Below are 21,369 nucleotides of genomic sequence, written 5' to 3'. Positions count from 1 at the left end.
GTTGCCTACCAAACTGATACTGTGTGTTCCACTCCTGTGGAAACAGTAGACTAAAAGACTCGCAGTGCAACAAAAACAAGTATTTACTAGTGAACTGTAATTTTCTTGCTTGTAAACAGACCTGTCAGTATGTTTCATGTGGCCACATGTATAAACAATAATCATCTCATTAATATTAGGAATTTCAGAGAAATCAGGTTAACTGCACTATTACATGTGTAATAGTAATAAGGCAAATTGTTTTATTGTTAAAATCAATGCTCGATTTCTGCTATAGATGAGAAAAACCATAACTATCAACTCAACTCCTCACATTCTGTAATAACAGAAACTCATTGTCCTGCTCCAAGTCATGTGCCTTAAATGTTGGTTTCATTGTAATGACATCACGTGCAGTCTATGGTGTCTATGGTCTATGCTTACAATATAATTAGTCATTACATCTGTGATTTCTAACACCTTTCTTCTTTTATCCAAGTTTGTGGCAGATTTAAATACTTTGGCAGTAAATGTACCTTCAAATTGTTGATCATCTCTCTCATGTACATAATTACACAGAACACAGTATGCTTTAGTTATAGGAAAATACAATTTCAGATTCATCACTTGCAAGGGCACACACCGTTTATGTCAACAAAAACAATGAATTTTTCATGAATGAAAACTGTTAATGCAAATAAGAAAATTTTTAAGAAATGAGAAAAAGAAAAAAAACAGTCAAATGTTTTGTAAAATAATTTGTCAAAAAATAAATAAAATAGATTGGAGCAATATTTGACACATCTTTGAATGATGTTCGAAATCATGTACTTTTTGTTTATTGTGAGAAATGATTGAGCAAGAACAATGATGATGACAGCAATTTTAAAGGATACATTATGTCTTGGACCACATACATTCTCTTTCCTTACATTTGAAGGATTCTCTACGGAAACATTTTAATGTTTCTGAGACTGAAAAATTGATGGATATCCCCCCTCCCCCGACAATTCGGGCATAGTTGATCGAAAAAAATCAAGGCCACACAACACCAGACTGCGAGGTCTGTGATTTCACAAAATGTTTGTCCTCTTTTTCTTTTTTTCCCATTTTTCTTTAAAAAGCAGGAAATACAAAATATTTAACTTTTGGTTTGTTTTCCTGTTATTAAGAATATATAGATCACAAAAAAGCAGAGAAGTTTCAATTTATGCTGTGATTTGATATTTATCTTCTTTTTTCAACATGAAAAACAGAAATCCGCCATTTGTAATGTGATGAAAAGTGGAATTCTGATACGTTCTTCTGATTGATATTAATTGATGACATCTCTTCTCTGATCACGATAACATCAGCATCCATAAGATTTTGTGGCAGCTGCTAGAATACTTTCTCCATGATTTGTGGGAAGTGACAGATGACCCACTTTTGATTTATTTGAATTACTCCATGATACTTTTGGATGTTGATGAGTGCATGGAGTAACACAAGAAGATGTTTTCTCGAAATGAAGTCACTAAGACACACCATATATCTAAAATTCCATTTTGTTGCAATTTGTTGGAGAAGGAATGTGATGACTGATCAATAATTGATGGCATCTCGTGAATGATTTTCCATCATCATCGACAGGCATATTGTTATCTGTCATCAGCTGACAAATCCTATTGTTATCTGCATGCCATACTGAAAGATGTGGAAACATTTGGCTGTTGAAAACACAGCAAGAGTGGTTCGGGAAAGTGTCAATTTTTGCTAGTAATTTTCTCACTACTCTTTTAGGTAATTCTGTGCTCCTGGATGATTGTTTCTGCTCTCCGTCCTTCTCACAGTTTCTCTGCCTTCGACAGTGCGGGAAGACCTTCCATGTTTGTCAGGTATCTTTTGTGGTCAGCCATGCTTTTGCACCTCAAGTGGCATTAATAGCATGTAGTGCATAATTTTCCATCATTGTCAATAGACATACTGTTATCCACCACCAACTTATGTCTCCTTTTGTTATCTGCAAGTCATATGAAAAGGTGTGAAAACAGTGGGTGAATTGGCAATCCAAAAAACATGTGGAAAACACTGTCAAAAAGAAGGGTCAGGAGGGATAGGAAATGTGTTAGTACATCAGGGAATAACTTCATGGTACTAGAGGGAGCTGTAGAGGGTAAAAACTATAGGGTAAGAACAAGACTTGGATATATCCAACAAGCCGGCCGGAGTGGCCGAGCAGTTCTAGGCGCAACAGTCTTGAACCGCGCGACCGCTACAGTCGCAGGTTCGAATCCTGCCTCGGGCATGGATGTGTGTGATGGCCTTAGGTTAGTTAGGTTTAAGTAGTTTTAAGTTCTAGGCGACTGATGACCTTAGTGCTCAGAGCCATTTGAACCTTTTTACATCCAACAGAGTAGACGACATAGGGTGTAAGTACTACTCTGAGATGGAGCCTGTTCCTCTCCTTCCTTCCCTCTCTCCCTACCCCTCCCCTTCCCCCTCCCCCTCTCCATTTTCCCTCTCCCTCACCGTTTTCCCTCCACTTCTAAATTGACAATTCCTTGATGCCTCAGGATGTGGCCTAGCAACTGAGCTGTTTGTGCCACAAATTTCTGGTCTCTCCTATTTGAATCGGTACCTCTTCCATAGTTATCCAGTCTACCTACACAATCTTCAACATTCTTCTGTACTACTGGTTGCTTCTTGTCTGAAACACTTGCTGTCCATGTTTCACTGCCCTGTCCGCCCCTGTAGCTGAGTGGTCAGCGTGTCTGACTGCCATGCGGTGGACCTGGGTTCAATTCCTGGTTGGGTCGGAGATTTTCTCTGCTCGGGGTCTGGTTGTTGTGTTGTCCTCATCATCATTTCATCATCGTTGACATGCAAGTTGCTCAATGTGGCATTAACAGAAAAGACTTGCAGCTTGTCAGCCGAACTTCCCCAGGTGTGGCCTCCGGCCATCAGTGTCGAACAATCATTTTATGTCACTACTGTACAAAACTACATTCCAGACAGATATCTGCAGGAAAGGTTTCCTAACATTTAAAATCTTATTTGATGTTTACAAATTCCTCTTTTTCATAAACACTTTTCGTGCTGCTGTCAGTCTGCTTTTTTAAATTTTCTCTACTTTGGTCATCATCACACATTTTGCCACCAAACAGAAAAACCCATCTACTAGAGTTTCATTTCCTAATCTGATTCTCATAACATCACCTTGTTCATCTTGACAATGTTCCAGTACCTAAGTTTTACTTTTGTGTAGGTTCATTTTATAACCTCTTTACAAGATACTACTATTCTGTTCAACTGCTCTTTTTAGGTCCTTTGCCGTCTTTGAGAGAATTACAGTGTCATTGTCAAATTCATTGGTTTCCTCCCTGAATTTAATTCCCTTTGTGAATTTCTTGTTGGTTTCCTCCACAACTTGTTCAGTGTACAGATTGAATAATGTTGGGGAGAGGCCACAGCCCTGCCTGACTCCATTCTCATTTACTGCTTCTCTTCCAGGCCCTTTCACTCTTACTACTGTAGTCTGTCATATCTACAAGTTGTAGATGACTTTAACTGTTTTTTATCCCTGCTACGTTTGAAGTTTCAAAATGTGTATTCCAGTGTAATGCATCCTTGTTACATCAGTGAGAATAAGACTGATAGGCCTACGCTTACCATAATCTCTTTCCTGTCTCATATCACTCCCTGCCATGGATGCAAATGTATATTAATGTTAGATCATCATTTTTACTACGCATTTAGGGGAGTTGCGCAGAAAATTATAACCACGACATAAAAGAGATAACATTTATTCTGTATAACTTTATAAACTGTTAATTACACAAATGAATAAGAAAGCCCCATGCTCTGAGGGTCACTCAAAATAAGTCGGATGCAGGGAAGCGCATTCCGCTGTTTGGCATGTGTAAGGAACGCTATCACTAAGGCGGTTACCATTCGAGTCTTCTGTCCAGCTTTGGTTCACTAAGTAAACATTAAACCTGCACTCCGCTAAACTGGTTTACTAGCCTCTGATGTGCCGCCATTATGCTCGAGAGGTGGGTGCCAACTGTACCCTTCAACTCACTTCCAAGGCCTCAGACAATGGACTCATCTAATTCATGACTTTTCCAGAAATCTCTTTTTCCAATTGCATATAAAATTTCTGTTTCCCCTTCCATTTCTCACCTACGGTTAGTGCTTTGGTTAGCATTGATATGATTGGCAGAGTTCTTGTCTTCTACAACATGAGATACTGTGAACCATGGATGAGGGCAACAGGCAGATTCCATATTCCTAGATTTCTGTAAAGCATTTGGCACAGTGCCTTAATGATTGTACAAGCATATGGAATAGGTTCTCGTGTATGTGAGTGATTCAAAGACTTCTTAAGTAACAGAATGTGGTAGGTTGTCCTTGACATCAAGTGTTCTGCAGAGATAAGGGTATTGTCAGGAGTGCTACAGGGAACTGTGATAGGACTGCTGTTATTTTCTATATCCGTAAATGATCTGGCAGACATTATACATAAACGATCTGGTGGACAAGGTAAGCAGCAATCTGTGACTATTTGCTGATGATCTTATGGAGGATGGCAAGGTGTTGTCAGTGAGTGACTGTAGGAGGATACAATATGACTTAGGCAATGTGTCTAGGTGGTGTGGAGAATGGCAGCTAGTTCTAAATGTAGAACAGTGTAAATTAATGCAGGTGAATTGGATAAAATCCCATGTTGTTCGGGTCCCACATTAGCAGTGTGCTGCTTGACACAGTTACGTTGATTAAACAGCTAGGTGTAATGTTGCAAAGCAATATAAAATGGAATGTGCATGTAAGGACTGTATAATAGGAAATACAAATGATTGACTTCAGTGGTTTTGGGAGAATTTGAGGAAAGTGTGGTTCATCTATAAAGGAGACCACATATACACACATCAAAAAAAGTTTTGCATCAACCCGGTTCCCTGAAATCCTGAAGATATATGTTGACTGTGGATATTGTATCACAGACACAGTCCCTTTGACTGTCAGAGATGGCACTAAACCCACCTAAAGATGTAAACAACCATACATGAGCAGTGCCTATTAGACAGAGGGGGTCCAACAGTCTTATCAGTTCCAGTCATTCCACCAGGAAGAAGGTACACAGCTCGTGTTGTCTGTAGTTCAACCATGCCTAGACAGTCAATACCGCAGTTCGATCGCGTCCACATTGTTACTTTGTGCTGGGAAGGGACCTCAACAAGGGAAGTGTCCAGACATCTCGGAGTGAACCAAGCGTTGTTCAGACATGGAGGAGATACAGAGAGACAGGAACTGTTGATGACATGCTCACTCAGGCTGCCCAAGGGCTACTACGGCAGTGGATGACTGCTACCTACGGATTACGGATCGGAGGAACCCTGACAGTAGTGCCACCATGTTGAATAATGCATTATGTGCAGCTATAGGATGTCGTGTTATGACTCAAACTGTGCGCAATAGACTACATGATGCACAACTTCACTCCCGATGTCCGTGGCGAGGTCCACATTTTCAACCACGACACCATGCAGCGTGGTACAGATGGCCCCATTAGCATGGCGAATGGACCGCTCAGGATTGGCATCACATTCTCTTCACTGATGAGTGTCACATATACCTTCAACCAGACAATCGTCGGAGACGTGTTTGGAGGCAACCCGATCAGGCTGACTGCCTGAGACACACTGTACAGCGAGTGCAGCAAGGTGGAGGTTCCCTGCTGTTTTGGAGTGGCATTATGTGTGGCTGACATACAGCACTGATGGTCGTGGAAGGCATCATAACCGCTGTACGATACGTGAAGCCATCCTCTGACCTATAGTGCAACCACATCAGCAGCATATTGGCGAGGCATTCATTTTCATGGGCAACAATTCGCACCCCCATCGTGCACATCTTATGAATGACTTCCTTCAGGATAACAACATCGTTCGACTATAGTGGCAGGCATGTTCTCCACACATGAACCCTATTGAACATGCCTGGTTAGATTGAAAAGGGCTGTTTATGGGTGACGTGACCACCAACCATTCTGAGGGACTACACTGAATAGAGGAGTGGCACAATCTGGACCAACAGTGCCTTGATGAACTTGTGGATAGTATGCTATGACGAATATAGGCATGCATCAAGGCGAGAGGACGTGCTGCTGGGTATTAGAGGTACCAGCGTCTACAGTAGTCAGGACCATCACCTCTGAAGGTCTCGCTGTATGGTGGTACAACATGCAGTGTGTGGTTTTCATGAGCAATAAAAAGGGCGGAAATGATGTTCATGTTGATCTATATTCCAATTTTCTGTACAGGTTCCGGAACCCTCGGAACCGAGATGATGCAGAACTTTTTTGATGTGTGTAATACACTACTACCCATTGTTGAGCACTGTTCGAGTGTTTCGGATCTGCGTCATGTCAGATTAAAGGAAGATATTGTAGCATTCAGAGGTGGGCTGCTAGATTTGTTACTGGTAGGTTTGAACAACATGCAGGTATTATGGAGATGCTTCAGGAGCTCAAATGGGAATCTCTGGAAGGAAGGCGACACTCTTTTTGAGAAGCGCTATTAAGAAAATTTAGAGAGTTGGCATTTGAGACTGACAGCAGAACGATTCTACTGCCGCTAACGTACATTTTGCATAAGGACCATGAAGATAAGATTAGAGAAATTAGGACTTATACAGAGGCACATAGGCACTCATTTTTCCTCACTCTGTGAATGGAACAAGAAAGGAAATAACTAGTAGTGGTACAGGCCACCCTCTGCCTTGTGCCGTACAGTGGCTTGCAGAGTATCTATGTTGATGTACAGTGTACTAAGAACATCTCTCCCTCTCGTTTCTCCTTACCGTTAACAGTTTTCTCCTTGGAGTTCGTTGCCACCATGCCATGGAAGCGTCTTAAATTACATTTACTTCATAACTAGCATTTGTTCCCACTGCCTCCTGCCACGGCATAATGAATTGTATAGACATCGGTTTGTCGTGCTCTGTATGTTGCGCGATGGTGTTTACTTGAAATTGCACGCAACCACATTAAAGCATGACTGAGAGGAACCTGGTGTTTGTCCTAAACTATTCATTCTCAAGTGTTGAAGTCATCAGCAGCGTAACGGATAGAGTCTGGTCCTGAGCGACAGGGGCTGTGATCCAAATGCTAATGGTAGCCTCCCACAGAGAGCTCATTTCCGTACATTACATCGAGTTGACAGTGCTAAAGCATCATCTAAATCTACAAATGCCGTAGGTGTGGCAGTGTTACACATTAGCTGACGACACTCGATTTGTTTTCCGGCAGCTCCGATACTGCGCCGACTATTGGAACAGGGCCCGGCGTGGGACGAACCCGGGCTGGAGGAGGAGTCCGCATTCTCCTGCAAGCAGTGCGGCGCCGCCGCCGAGAGTGCCTCCGAGCTGGCGACGCTGTGTGCGTGGCACACTGGTGAGCGGCCCTTCTCGTGCACGACGTGTGAAAAGCGGTTCGCTACGCGAGTGCAGCTCTGCATACACAGCATCGCACACTCACGGGGGCAGCCCTTCCCCTGCCTCGTTTGTGGCGAGGAGATATCGCGGATGGCCCACTTCCGCCACCACATGGTGCTGCACGACGACTCCAGGAACCGCCCGCCCCGGCGCTGCCTCCACTGCCGCCGCACTTTCCGCGGGGACCGTGAGTGGCAGCGGCACCTACTGCGTGCACACCGCATCAACCGCCGCTCTTCTGTGAGCCGAACACAACCCGGCAGTCCGAAAACACCTGTCGGGAGCTGCTGCCACTGTGGGCGAGAATTCACGAACAGGTGATCAGTTAATATGTCACTTGTTATTGTGTTTATACTACCGAAGGTAGAAGCTCTTGTTGATCTTTTGGAAGGAAATAGGGAAGTGTATGTGTTGGCAAAAATGAGTAGAGATCCTGCAATAGTTGCATGCTACAAAAACTACTCAAAGTTACTAAGGACGGTTATTAAAAAATCAAAGAACTTACACATAATGTCATAAATCAGTACTTCTGACAATAGACTTGAGGCTTTATAGAATGTAGTAAAGGGTAAATGGCATGAGTGTTCAGCCTACAGGCCACATGCGGCCCAAAGCGAGTATCAGTGCAGTCCAAGAAGTGAACATCTATCACATAATCAGTAAAAGAAATTCCGTGAAATTCTGTATATGTTAAGTTATGAAATCTCACATAAAAAATTTCAAATTAATTTCACCTTGCTTTCTAAGAATAAGTAATTGTAAATTGATCTAAATTACTTCAATGCGTTAAATATATACCTGACACTGCCCCTCCCCCTCCAACCCTTTTTTTCCCCCTCAGCAGTTATTGTTAGTGTCAGGTATACAACTTGTGTCCAGTAGATATTGGTCTTCTTCCAACTGGCCCACGTAAGCTGAAAGTGATCAATTTCCCTACACGTATACATCAGGACAGTAGGACGGACGTTAATAGATAATGTATTTGTACAGAAAGAGGATAAAAACAAACACGTGCTTTCCCTGTGGTAAATGGAATGTCAGACTATGATGCACAAGTGATTAACTTACAAAATCTAACAGGGTGTACAGTTCAGAAAACATTAAGTAAAAGTGTGAGGTCGCTCAACCCGGTATCTATACAGCACTTCAGAGAAAGTTTAAGAAATGTTAATTGGGGAGAAGTATATAATGAGCCAAATGCTAATGATAAGTGCAGCATATTTCTTGATAAATTTATATCCCTCTTTGAACATTGTTTCCCAAAGAAAATTACTAAGTGTGTAACATCACACGCTTTTCAAAGAAACCTTGGAAAACTACAGGTATTAAAGTGTCTTCAGAAAGAAAAAGAAAACTGTATGAGACGTCAAGAACTAGTAAAGATCCAGAAGTAGTTTCACACTATAAAAATTACTGTAACATACTGAGAAAAGTTGTAAGGAAATCAAGAAATATGTATGTTAGAGAAGAAATGTAACAACTCTGGCAATCAGTATGGAATGTTGTTAGAAGGAAGACAGGAAAAGTAACCACTGGGGTAGGTTGTATTACTGTTAAAGATAACGAGACCATCCTAACCAACAATACACAAGTAGCTAATGTATTTAACAACCATTTCTTAATTGTAGGAGAAAAAATTGGTAAGAACAGTTCAAAAGAAAAAGCTAGGCAATACATGGAACAGTGTTTTGAAAAAATTTTGTCAGATTAATTTCATCTATCAATCTCTTGTGAAATAAGTAAAATTATTAAATATTTGAAAAATAAATGTTCTGTTGGAGTAGATGGCATATCTGATAACGTATTAAAACAATGTGGAGTAATTACAGCTGATGTTCTGAGTCACATATGTAATGCACCACTAACTCAAGGTATTTTCCCAGACAGGTTAAAATATGCCATTGTTAGGCCTCTCTATAAAAAGGGGGACACCACAGATGTCAATAATTATCGGATGGTATCCTTGCTTACAGCATTCTCAAAAATCTTCGAGAAACTAATGTACTCGAGATTGGTTAGCCATCTCAACAGTAACGGGATACTTAGTAAATCACAGTTCGGATTTCAAAAATGCTGTTCCACTGAGACAGCAATATACAATTTCACTGTCTGCATAACAGAGTCTTTAAATAGTAAAATGTCACCAATAGGAATTTTCTGTGACTTGTCCAAAGCATTTGATTGTGTGAACCATGACATTATGTCACAGAAACTACAATTCTGTGTTATAAATGGAATAGCATATGAGTGGTTTAAGTCATACCTACAGAACAGGAAGCAAAAAGTTTCGTTATATGGGTCCAGTGATTTAAATAAGTTTGCCACTTCATCTAACTGGGGTAAAATTACATTAGGTGTTCCACAGGGTTCAATCATGGGTCCCCTTCTGTTCTTGATATATGTGAACGACCTCCCTTCCTATCTGAAACAGGAAGCTGAACTGACACTGTTTGCTGATGATACAAGCATAATTATTAATCCAGTAAAAGAAAGTCAAATTGAAAATGATACAAATAAGGTCTTTGCAAAAGTCATTAATTGGTTTTCTGCAAATGGGCTTGCTCTAAACTTTGAAAAAACACAGTGCATCCAATTTTCTGCTGCAAATAGTACAATTCCTTCAATAAATATAACACATCCTTAGAAGTCAGTAGAGAGGGTAGAGCATACTAAGGTTTTGGGTGTACATATAGATAAGAATCTTAATTGGAAAATTCATATTTTAGACCTCCTAAAGTGACTAGGTTCAGCAACTTTTGCTATCAGAATAATTGCCAATTTTGAGGATATAGAAATTAGTAAGCTAACATACTTTGCATACTTTCACTCTCTGATGTCATACGGAATAATATTTTGGGGTAACTCAACATTTAGACAAAAAGTATTCACTGCTCAAAAGAAAGTGGTTAGAATAATGTGTGGGGTTCATAGTTGCACATCTTGTAGGCATCTTTTAAAACGATTGGGAATTCTTACAACAGCCTCACAATACATCTACTCACTAATGAAATTTCTTCTCAACAACATGGCCCATTTTAAAAACAACAGTGACATTCATGATTATATTACCAGAAAAAAAGAAAGATTTACACTATCCTTTGCTCAACCTATCTTTGGCACAGAAAGGGGTAAAATATGCTGCTATAAACATTTTCGACAAATTACCAGATGAAATAAGGTGTCTGACAGACAGCAGCTTCAAAAATAAATTGAAATCATATCTCCTTGACAACTCCTTCTATACCATAGATGAATTCTTGAATAGGAAAAAATAAATCTATAGATATAGTATATGCATTTTGTGCCATTTAAGGGAATGGGGTAAATAATAGAAATATTAATCTTTAACTCTGTATTGTAATATATATACAGGGTGTCCCAGCTATCTTGTCCACCCAAAATATCTCTGGAACAATAACAGCTATTGGAAAACGACTTTCACCGGTATCAATGTAGGGCTGGGGCCCATGAATGTACATATTTGGAAACATTCTAAAACGAAAGCATATGTGTTTTTTAACACAAACTTATGTTTTTTTTAAATGGACCTCCTGTATTTTTTCTGCAGCAATCCATAGCATAACAAAGCACATACACAATGGCGTTGATTGCATCGCAATATTCCCATTACATCCCGAGATATTGAGATGCAAAGTTGACGCTTCAAACACCCGACATGCGCTGTTAGCGCACGTCCTGAGGCTCAGGCGTGACCCCCATGCTGCCCGTAATCGCAGCAGGATGGCAGCAGACCGTATTATTCGTTTCGGACTTCTTGATAAGTATGGAAGTGTGATTACGCATGTCAATCACATCGCAATTATGGGCAGCATGGGGTTCACGCCTGAGCCTCAGGACGTGCGCTAGCAGCGCATGTCGGGTGTGTGAAGCGTCAACTTCGCGTCTTAATATCTCGGGATGTAATGGGAATATTCCGACGCAATCAACGCCATTGTGTATGTGCTTTGTCATGCTATGGATTGCTGAAGAAAAAATATAGGAGGTCCATTTAAAAAAACATAAGTTTGTGTTAAAAACACATATGCTTTCGTTTTAGAATGTTTCCAAATATGTATATTCATGGGACCCAGCCCTACATTGATACCGGTGAAAGTCATTTTCCAATAGCTGTTATTGTTCCAGAGATATTTTGGGTGGGCAAGATAGCTGGGACACCCTGTATATTAAAAAAAATAATTTATTTCATATGTGCATTTCTTGTGCACTTGACATGTCCCATCATAACGGCTACTGTACTGTGCGATTGATCAATGGAACACGCAACCAACTAACTAACTAACCCCTGGTACATGGAATGTAGTTAAATGAAAGACGGGACAACCAGCCACAGAACAGGATAACATCACTAATGAACTGAATCGAAGGATTATTAATGATGAGTCACAGATAGCAAATATATTTAATAATCATTTCTTAACCGGGCTATAATAAAAAGTATAGGGACAAACAGTTCAAGAGAAAAATCACAGCAGTATGTTGAAAAAGCAACTCTCGTGAAATTCAGTCCTAAGAATGTATCAGCAACTTCTCTTCCTAAAATTAGGAAAATTATATATTCCCAAAAATAAAAGCTCATCTGGTTTTTCTGGCATTTCCACTAAAGTACTAAAGATGTGCTCCCATATAATAAGACTTGTGTTACCTGAAATATGTAATGCACCTCAAACTCAAGACATTTTTCCTGAAAGACTGAAATATTCCATTTTAAATCCCTCTTTAAGATAGGTGATAAGATAGATGTTAATAACTACCAGCCTACCCCATTGATGACCTCATTTTCCAACATTTATGAAAAGTTTATGTATTCTTAGAATAGTATCTCACTGAAGCAACATAAATATTCTAAACAAGTCACAGTTAGTGTTTCAGAAGAACCACTCTTCTGAGAATACCTTTTTCTTGTTTACTCACCAAATTTTACAACCATTAAATAATAATATAGCTCTGCTTGGTGTTTTCTGTGATCTGTCTAAGCCATTTGACTGTTTGAATCTCAGTATTCTTCTTGTGGTATTGTAATCAGTCCAAGCATACAAACAGCAATGAAAGAAATGTTAAACAATGTTCTCGACAGTATCATTGATTGGTTTTATGTGAATGGTCTCATTCTCAGTTTTAAAAATACATAACATATTCGGTTCTGCACATCTAGCTGTACTACACCAATGATAATTGTAACACATAGTGAGGAAATAATAAATAGGTGAAAACTTCAAAAAATTTAAGTGTAAAAATTGATGAGAATTTAAACTGGAAGAAGTGCATTTTGGAATTCCTAAAACAGTTTTGTTCAACCACATTTCCACTTAGAATGATGGGAAATCATAAGTAAACATGTTTTGCATATTTTCATTCAATAATGTTATAAGGAATAATGGTCTGGGGTAACTCATCTTTAAGAAAGAAAGTATTCATTGCTCAAAAATATACTGTAAGAATAATATGTGGTGTTAATATGTGGTGTTCGCCCATGATTATCTTCTAGACATCTGTTTGAGGAGTTGGGCATTCTGACTAAGTCTTCACTGTATATTTATTCCCTTGTGAAGTTTGTGTAAATAATCCACTGCAGTTCGAAAGGAGCAATGATTTACATAATTACAATACCAGAAGGAAAAATGATATTTGTTACTCCACATTAAGGTCGTCTTTAGCACAAAAAGGGCTGCACAGTGCTTTTTGATCACTTACCCAGTGGTATAAAATGTCTGACAGACAGCAAAGAAAAATTTGAAAACAAACTGAAAAAGTTTCTCATTGACAACTGCTTCTATCCCATAGAAGAATTTCCACTATTGTATTGTATTGTATTATTGTAATGTGTGAAAGCTGGTGGGAAGGAATTGCTAACTCAGAAAGCTAATAAACATGCAGCGTGTTTCCATATTTACAAATTAGAATAATTCATCATGTGACTTTAAAATGACTCATTCCACATCATCATGATTTACCATGCAAATTATCTATGGAACATGATACTAACTAACTAGCTCATGCTGTGCTAGTCACTTATTTCAGTGAATTTATAAGTCATTCAGTACCACTTCCTTTCTTCCTTTTTCAACTGCTCATTTACAAAACAAGCCAGAACTTAATAATCATTGCCCATTGTGAGACTGAATGACACCCTAGTGGTGATGTAGAAATATGATGGAGTAATGAGAGTATAGAAGCAGAGCAGAGACAATTGAGGACTCATTCTGGCAACAGTGGGTTCTGCAAGTAGGGAAATCCACTGACATAAGCAACTGTGACAGAGGGCAGATTGTTATGAACTGGTGCCTTGGAACCAGCATTTCAGAAACGTCGAAGCTTGTTTGCTATTTGCGTGTCACTGTTGTGAGCACCTTTGGACATTGGTTGAAAAACAGTGAAATAACTAGTAGATGACAAGGTGTCAGACATCCACACCTCATCATGGAACATAGAGGTCAGAGGCTTGCCTGGTCCATAAGCAAGATAGGTGGCAATTTGTGGCAGCTCTAATGACAGAGCACAATGTTGTGGCTACGAAGGCTTTCCCAGCGTAATAATTGATAATATTCTTCACGGGTATGCAGCCGGATCATAATGTCTTCATGACACAATATTTCCGCGGTCCAACTGGCCGCCATCTTCAGGGGAGAGTGCTGGTGCACGATCTCGCCGGAACTGACTTCCTAGCGCAAGCGGCGGCCCCCAAATATAGGCCGCAGAAGACCCACAACGCGTGTGCGAGAAGGTGCTGTAACTGCCCTCTAGTGCAGTAAACATACCGCCCCGCCAGTGGTGGAAATAGGCAAAATCGAGATATCCCTGTCAAAAATTTAAAAAAAATTATTCCGACGCTCGAAACACAGACCGTTGTTTTTTAATGTCAGATAACACTGGGTCCCAAGTCTTACTTAAAAGATAACCCTTGTCTCTATTAATAAGATTGTCAGACAAACGAATCTCTATGGATTCTTTTAAAACACAGTCCCAATAGCGAGATGCAGGGGCAACCATTTGTGTCTCGTCATAGAGCATTCTGCGTCCCTCGGTGAGACAGTGCTCCGCCACTGCAGATTTCTCAGGTTGAAGCAGCCGTGTGTGCCGCTGATGCTCAACACATCAGTCCTGAATGGTCCGGATTGTCTGACCAATATAAGCCTTCCCACAGTGGCAAGGGATCTTGTACAGACCGGGCTGCCTCAAACCCAAGTCATCCTTTATAGAGCCAAGGAGCGCTCTAATCTTGGCTTGCGGACTAAAAATACTTTTGATATGGTATCTTTTCAGAATTCTTCCTATCTTCGAGGAAGCACAATGTTGATATGAAACCGAGTGTTCCAGAACATACTGTTCAGCGCACATTGTTGAACGTAGGGCTCTGCAGCTGGTGACTGCTATGTGTTCCCATGTTGCTCCAATAACATCGTTAATTACAACTGCACAGGACATAGGATCGCTGAAGCTGGACTGTAGATCAGTTGAAACGTTTGTCCTGGTTGGAAGAATCTTGTTTCTTGTTACACATGGTCGACAGTTGTGTCTGGGAATGCCATCATCTAGGGGAATGGTTTTTCGCAAAGTGTTGTCTGTGGTGGACATTCATCTGGGCTTCCATTGGACCTGTGGTATCAATCGAAGTCACGATGTCAGCTATGGATTACATGAATGTTATTGTGAACCACCTGTATCCCTTAATGCTTGAGGTCTTTCCCAACTACGATGTGTAATATAATGTGGGAGAAAAAAAAAAATAAATAAATAAAAAAATATGGGGGCGAAGTTTGGGATGTGTATTATTGCTTAACACAAGAAACCAATATACCAGATCATATTTTGGATATCTTCCACCAAATAAATATCATGTATCTTGTGTAATCAGAGTGCTACTTCTTAATGATACCGTAGGTTCATCTTGATGTTACTGCATTGCCACTCAGGAATAAGCTCCAGGAATTCATGTTCTCAACGAGTTTAATTTCGCACGCTAGATGTTCGGCGGTGAACTACATGTAAAATTGACTTAAGACTGTCTCGTGACTGACGTCAAACTGAACTCCAACTGGTATATGGTGGTGTACAAATCGGTTCTATTTATATGATTTTAAACAATTACTGACATTGTCACATATTAAATTTTTAGGTTTAACAATTAAAACTTTTTACATACATCTTCCATTTTCAGGTGACCCGAGGGATTAGTTTTATTGAATGAAAGGTCGAGATTCAATTAATTAAATTTTGTACAAGTAAAACTTTACATTTCTATAGAGTCGAAATTACAATTCCATTAACTAACACCAATTAAAACAGTATGCGTAATTCTCACATGAAAAATTATCATGTCATGTTTCTATTCTGGATACAATTTGTTTTGTAGCTTGTAAACATGAAAATAGCTGTTTTTCAATGACTAGAAATATCGGAACTTCAATCGATAATCACCCCACAATTACAATAGCAATTTTATCCCTACCATGTGCCCTGAAGTTTGTATAATGTACAAATTGTGATGGTACATCAGCTTTTAACCCAACAAGTTTCTTTCATTCTGCATATTGGTGAGGCCCAATGTAAACAATGTCAAAACAATAGCTTAAATTAATGCAAATTATTAATTTGTTGCAAAAGAAAATCTTCAGTGTATTCAAATACAGATAACCAGAAAAGACAATATCAAAGCAGCATACTGATATTACACATATTCCCTCTTCGGGAAAGTGGGGATGAGACTGGTAAAAGGATATAGGGTCCCAAAGGGTTGTGGTATTACAGATTCCATTTTCCAGCATGATAACTGTCCGTGTCATGAGACCAGATTCCTTCTACAGTGTTTCCAAGAGTGTGAGAGTGAACTTACCTCTGATGTCTTGGCTACCAAATTCAGTTGATTAGAAAGTTGTGGAACACATTAGGAACAATATCAGTTGCCAGCTCAGTGCCCACAAATCAGAGGCCCTTAATTTACAGGAATTACGTGAGCTGCGCTTAGATATCAGGTGTAGCAAAACTCTGTAAACCTACCAATGGCTTGTTGAATCCATGCTACACAGAATTGCTGCTTATTATGTTCAAAAGGTGGATCAACACTTTTATTAAGGGAGTGGTCATTGTGTTTTGACGTATCATTGTATTTTATAACATCATCCAGCAACAGCTGGTTAAGTTGTATTCAGTGAGTAAAATATAATGTTACTGCCTTTAATTGAACCAAATAATGCACCATGGTGTTCCACCAACTCAAAAAGGTGTAGAGAAGTCCCAATTTTATCTTGTTCATTGCTCAGATTTCCACCTTCCCTTGAAAATCTGCAACTTATGCAAGGAGCCATGACAGGGCTATATGTTCCCCACAGTTGCTACATATAAATGCACTGGGTTTAACTTTTCTTGAAGGATTGGTTACAACATATGATGGCCATCGTTTGACATGAAATAAAAAAGGAGGGGGAGGAGCTTAGTGATCCAGGCAATGAAAAACTGTTATAAATGTGAGGATCACAGATCCCAAGAGATTATGTTACTGTTTAAAAAGTCACCTGAATTTGTTGTGCTGTCCATGGTGTTTCACTGCATGATGAATGAAATTAAATATTGACACACTAAAAGGATTCATAGCTAAGCTGAATTACATATCTTTTATTTTTTAACAAATGTTTCCATATACATAAAAATATTTTTTTCTTTTATTTCCAGAGCAGATAATCCAATAGTTTGTCACTTGTACAGTCCATATTATGCAAACTGCCATTTTCATTTTTCTTATTTACTTTTACATTTTTTCTGTTTATTTATCTCATTGATTCTCTCAAATTTCAGTCGACAGCCGTAATGTATTTTTGGAAGATCAAAACCATTTTGTCCACCGTAGCCTGGTCAGTTTATTGGAACCAGTTGCACCTTTTTGTTTCAGAATTTATATTGCATAATGACCTAGTTTTGGCATGAGACCATTTTAAAATTCACATTTACAGCACTTATTTGTATGTAATCACATTTTAAACAAACTTTAGTTATGTTAAACCAGAAATTTGTTACAAGACACAAGTCAGATTTCCTAGTATATCAACTGAGTAAGCAAATTTACTGCCATACAGCATGCACTGCAATGTTTGCTCGTAATTATTCACATTTATATTTAAGAAAATTTGATTTGAGTGTGGGAACAAATTCCTGTTTCCCTTGTGACACAACGTGGTTATAGGTATGATGATACAGGTCATTGCCGTAAAATTTTCATGGGCTGAAACTAGCCAGTAATGTAAAACATAAAACTTTGAGGTAAAAGTTCAACTTGTTTCAGTAAATTAAACAACCTTTGGTGGACAGCTGCTTTTGAGCTTCAGGACATTTATTTGATTGTTTTTCTGCAACCTGTGTTCCACTAGTAAAGACACATTACTGTTGTCAACAGGGGAGGCTTGCGTCGGCACGAGCTGGCTTGCAGCAATGGCAATGTGCTGCTCAAACAAGAGGAATGTAGCACAGAGGGACTAAGAATTGACATAGACAGGATTATTCACCAGCAGGATTTGTCTCTGGCGTGACAAGAGTCCGTGTCCTGTGTTCCTCGGCCGACTGTCGCAGAGCAATCTATGTCGTTGCCAGTTCCTACAGGTGTGGCTGTGGCAGCACTGAGGAGGAAACTACAGGATAAGAGTAGAAGTCTCTCTGGGGATCAGACAATTTGACTCTCTGTAATAAACTCAAACACTTGCCTCGTCAGCTCAGATCTCAAAAGGCTTATTGCTTAGTCTTGTGTGTCTTTGTTCTTTGATTGCCATATTCACATCATTTCTTCAAGAAATAATAATGATTGTGTCTTATGTAAAGACAGTATTTTTTAGCTTGGGTTTTTCCTGGATTTTATACAAGGGAGGAGATTATGTCTGTGTTGAAGAGAGTAGTTTACTTGTCAAGTGCCTTGCTTTAGCCAAAATATTTGCCAGGTGGTTTGAGAGAAAGAAGCTGTTGACTGTTCATGTTGAACAAGTGTTTGTTATAATACAAATAGTAGTGTAAAATAATATGCAGTTGTAAATTTAAAATCATTCATTGTTCTTACTGTTTTTGTGGAAAGACCAAATGAACGGATGCATTGGGAAGACACAAATTACATTTGAGAGGAAGGAGGTTCAAATCTCTGTACAACTATCCAGATTTATATTTTCCACAGTTTCCATAAATTGCTTAAGTAAAATCTTAGGATTACTATGTGAAGAGGACATGGCCACTTTCCTTCTCCGACTTGAGTTTGCGCTTCGTTCCTAATGTCCTTACTGTTGGTAGGACGTTAAAACCCAATCTTCATCTTACATTGTGGAAAGCAATGTGTGAAATACTAATAATAAAGGGCAGCAAGTTTGTTAGTTGCTCATGACCTTGGTAGCTGCTCAGGGATATTGAGTAACTTGTGGATGCTTGCGAGCGAGGCAACTTGGTGATACTCATAGTGGAAGGCAAATCAGTGAAGTATAATAAGTGATGTGTAATGAAACCTGCATGCATTATGTGATTTTCATCTTTGCATCTTTACAAATATCATAGTATCAGAAACTAGCCATAGTTTCCATTCGTAAGCATTGCTTAGAAAGAACATTTTTGACTGCCACAATCATTCTCAATTTATGAAATATTTCATGATTTCAGTGAGCACTCCAAAGATATTATGATGTGTGTAATGCTTCTTGTCCCTCTCTTTGGCACTGAACATAACCCACAGAGCCACAAGTATCCCTTTCAACCACTATCTGAAATTAAAAATAGCATTAATAACAGTGTATTCTGTGGAATACAGGTACTACTTCTTTCTCTTACCTCTACAGAATAATGAAGGGAATTTTTCAAAACTAGAGGGCAAGAAGAAAAAGCAGAGACGAAAATATTATGTTTATTCCTGTAACAGTCCCAAGCTGAAACTTTGTGGACAGTTGCTTCAGTAAGCAAGAATAATTATTCAGATTTTTTTTATGAAAACGAGTGAATACTTTCTCTAAAACCATTCTCAAAATTTATTTTACATTAGCTTCTGTTTTAACTGTCTTCAATGCGAGAAGTGGCAGTAATCCAGACCCGTCTTCCATGATTGAACTCTTTCAGCTTGATGTGGAATGGAGAAACTTAAATAAGATGATGACCAAGGGAAATACGTCAGTTTTTTTATAATTTTCTCACATGACTGATCTTAAACTGTAAGACTTGTGATAACAGGTTGCAAGAAGTACTGCATACTGTGCCTGAGCATGGATAAACTCTGCCAGCATGTTCTTGCGTAATTGCTTTTGGTCAAAAGGTAGTAATTATGAAACCAGTGCACGCAACCTTTTCATGAGGATATTTTCACACAGGAAGTAGTGTTTCATTCATTTGAAATGCCAACAAAGCTAGTAAGCTTACACTTTTCTTTCTGTGATCTTCCATTACTGTATTACGAGCTTTTTCGGTGGTTTTATAAGTAGCTTCCTCAGTTAGCCGGCCTAAAAGTGAACCAGCCGGGAACTGACACATTCTGGATAAATGGACATAAATACCAGTCCGTGGTCACCATGAACCTCACCAAACTCTGTTTTCATCTGTGTAGCTGCCCATCTACACAAATGAAAGTGTTTAATTGGATTTGGAAATTTGTGGTAAGTTCCTATGGGCCCAAACTGCTGAGGTCATCACTCCCTAGGCTTACATACTACTTAATCTAACTTAAACTTCACACTAAGGACAACACACACACCCAAGCCCGAGGGAGGACTCAAACCTCCAACAGAATTAGATTTGATTTAATCAGAGAGACAAAACAATAATGGTCTTCATCCCTGTTGTTCCCACCGAAACTAAGTTTACTGTGCAGTTTCTTTCCCTGCCATTCTAGTAAGGCCAGCCAGTATCCTTGAAGAGCAGCAGGAGACTTTTTACTAGGTATTTGTTAGGAATTAATGATCCAAATATGTTGTGTCTTTTAGTCTCTAGTGCTTCGCATTGGAAGATTAAATATGTTGTGCTTTCATCTCCCACACCATGTAAAAGATTATCATAGTAACGCAAGACCCTTTCCTTTTTACACCTTGCCTCTTCTAAAGGGTTTGCCATTAACAACTACACAATGCATCTGTTTGAATCTCAACAAAACCATTTGTCAATCGTGCTTAACCGCCCCAATGTATTGTACCAAAATTTCACACTTTTTTTATTGAAATTTATCAGACTTTACAAAGATTACAGGAGTATTTGGCAGTAAAGTTTGTTATTTATTTTTCAGAATAAAATTCAGTTATCAGTTGCAAGTATATTTTTATTTCACTGAGAAATTAATTTGTCATCTTCAGAAGCATAGTATCTTCTTCATGAAAGCATGATGCTATGGCAGGTCCACAAATGTACAAATTGTATGTGATTATGTAAACACGGATTGGCAATTTACAGTAACAGAATCCCATCTGTGTGTCTTGTTTGTTAAGTCCTTAACAATGTCGAGTCCTGTAATTTGTGTGTGTGTGTGTGTGTGTGTGTGTGTGTGTGTGTGTGTGTGTGCGTGTGTGCGTGTGTGGGTAAAGGGCGGGGGGTATTATGCATATTCCTCTGTTTCAAAGTTTTTTTTAATTTTGCAGAGTAATTTAAACTTCCTGGTGTAATACACAAAAGCCTATAGTGCAAATTATGAATGATGAAATATGTTTCTGATCTGTTTGCGGAGAAATTAAACCTCTTGCAAATTGTTATTCGAGAAACAAAATTATATTGCTAGTTTGTTGTTTGTGTGTGCATTTGGAGGGAGAGCAAATTTGGCTATGTGCACATGCCTGAATTAAAATGGAGTTACTTGGCTGTGGATTAAATTTATACTTGCAAATTTTGAGTACCAGAAATTTTGTGATGAAGATGTTGGCTAATGTGATACTACAGGAGTATTTTGAACACGAATTTGAATTC

At 39.0% G+C, this 21,369-nt stretch overlaps 1 protein-coding gene across 2 annotated transcripts in view; it reads left to right on the top strand.

The window, feature by feature from the left end:
- Window positions 1–20,942, top strand: part of LOC126106802 (zinc finger protein 543-like) — a 73,136-nt gene extending 52,194 nt beyond the window's left edge. For both annotated transcript variants that reach the window (XM_049913193.1, XM_049913192.1), the window contains exons 7-8: window positions 7,271–7,772; window positions 17,861–20,942. In XM_049913193.1, coding sequence (XP_049769150.1) covers window positions 7,271–7,772; window positions 17,861–17,993 — 635 coding nt within the window. In that variant the 3' untranslated portion in view covers window positions 17,994–20,942. The remainder of the gene's footprint in view (window positions 1–7,270; window positions 7,773–17,860) is intronic.
- The last annotated feature ends 427 nt before the right edge of the window (window positions 20,943–21,369 follow it).

Source organism: Schistocerca cancellata, chromosome 10 (genome assembly GCF_023864275.1).
Source record: "Schistocerca cancellata isolate TAMUIC-IGC-003103 chromosome 10, iqSchCanc2.1, whole genome shotgun sequence".
In the NCBI taxonomy this organism is placed as follows: Eukaryota; Metazoa; Arthropoda; class Insecta; order Orthoptera; family Acrididae; genus Schistocerca; species Schistocerca cancellata.
The sequence above is the reverse complement of the archived record's forward strand: the minus strand, read 5'-3'. Positions and strand labels throughout refer to the sequence as shown.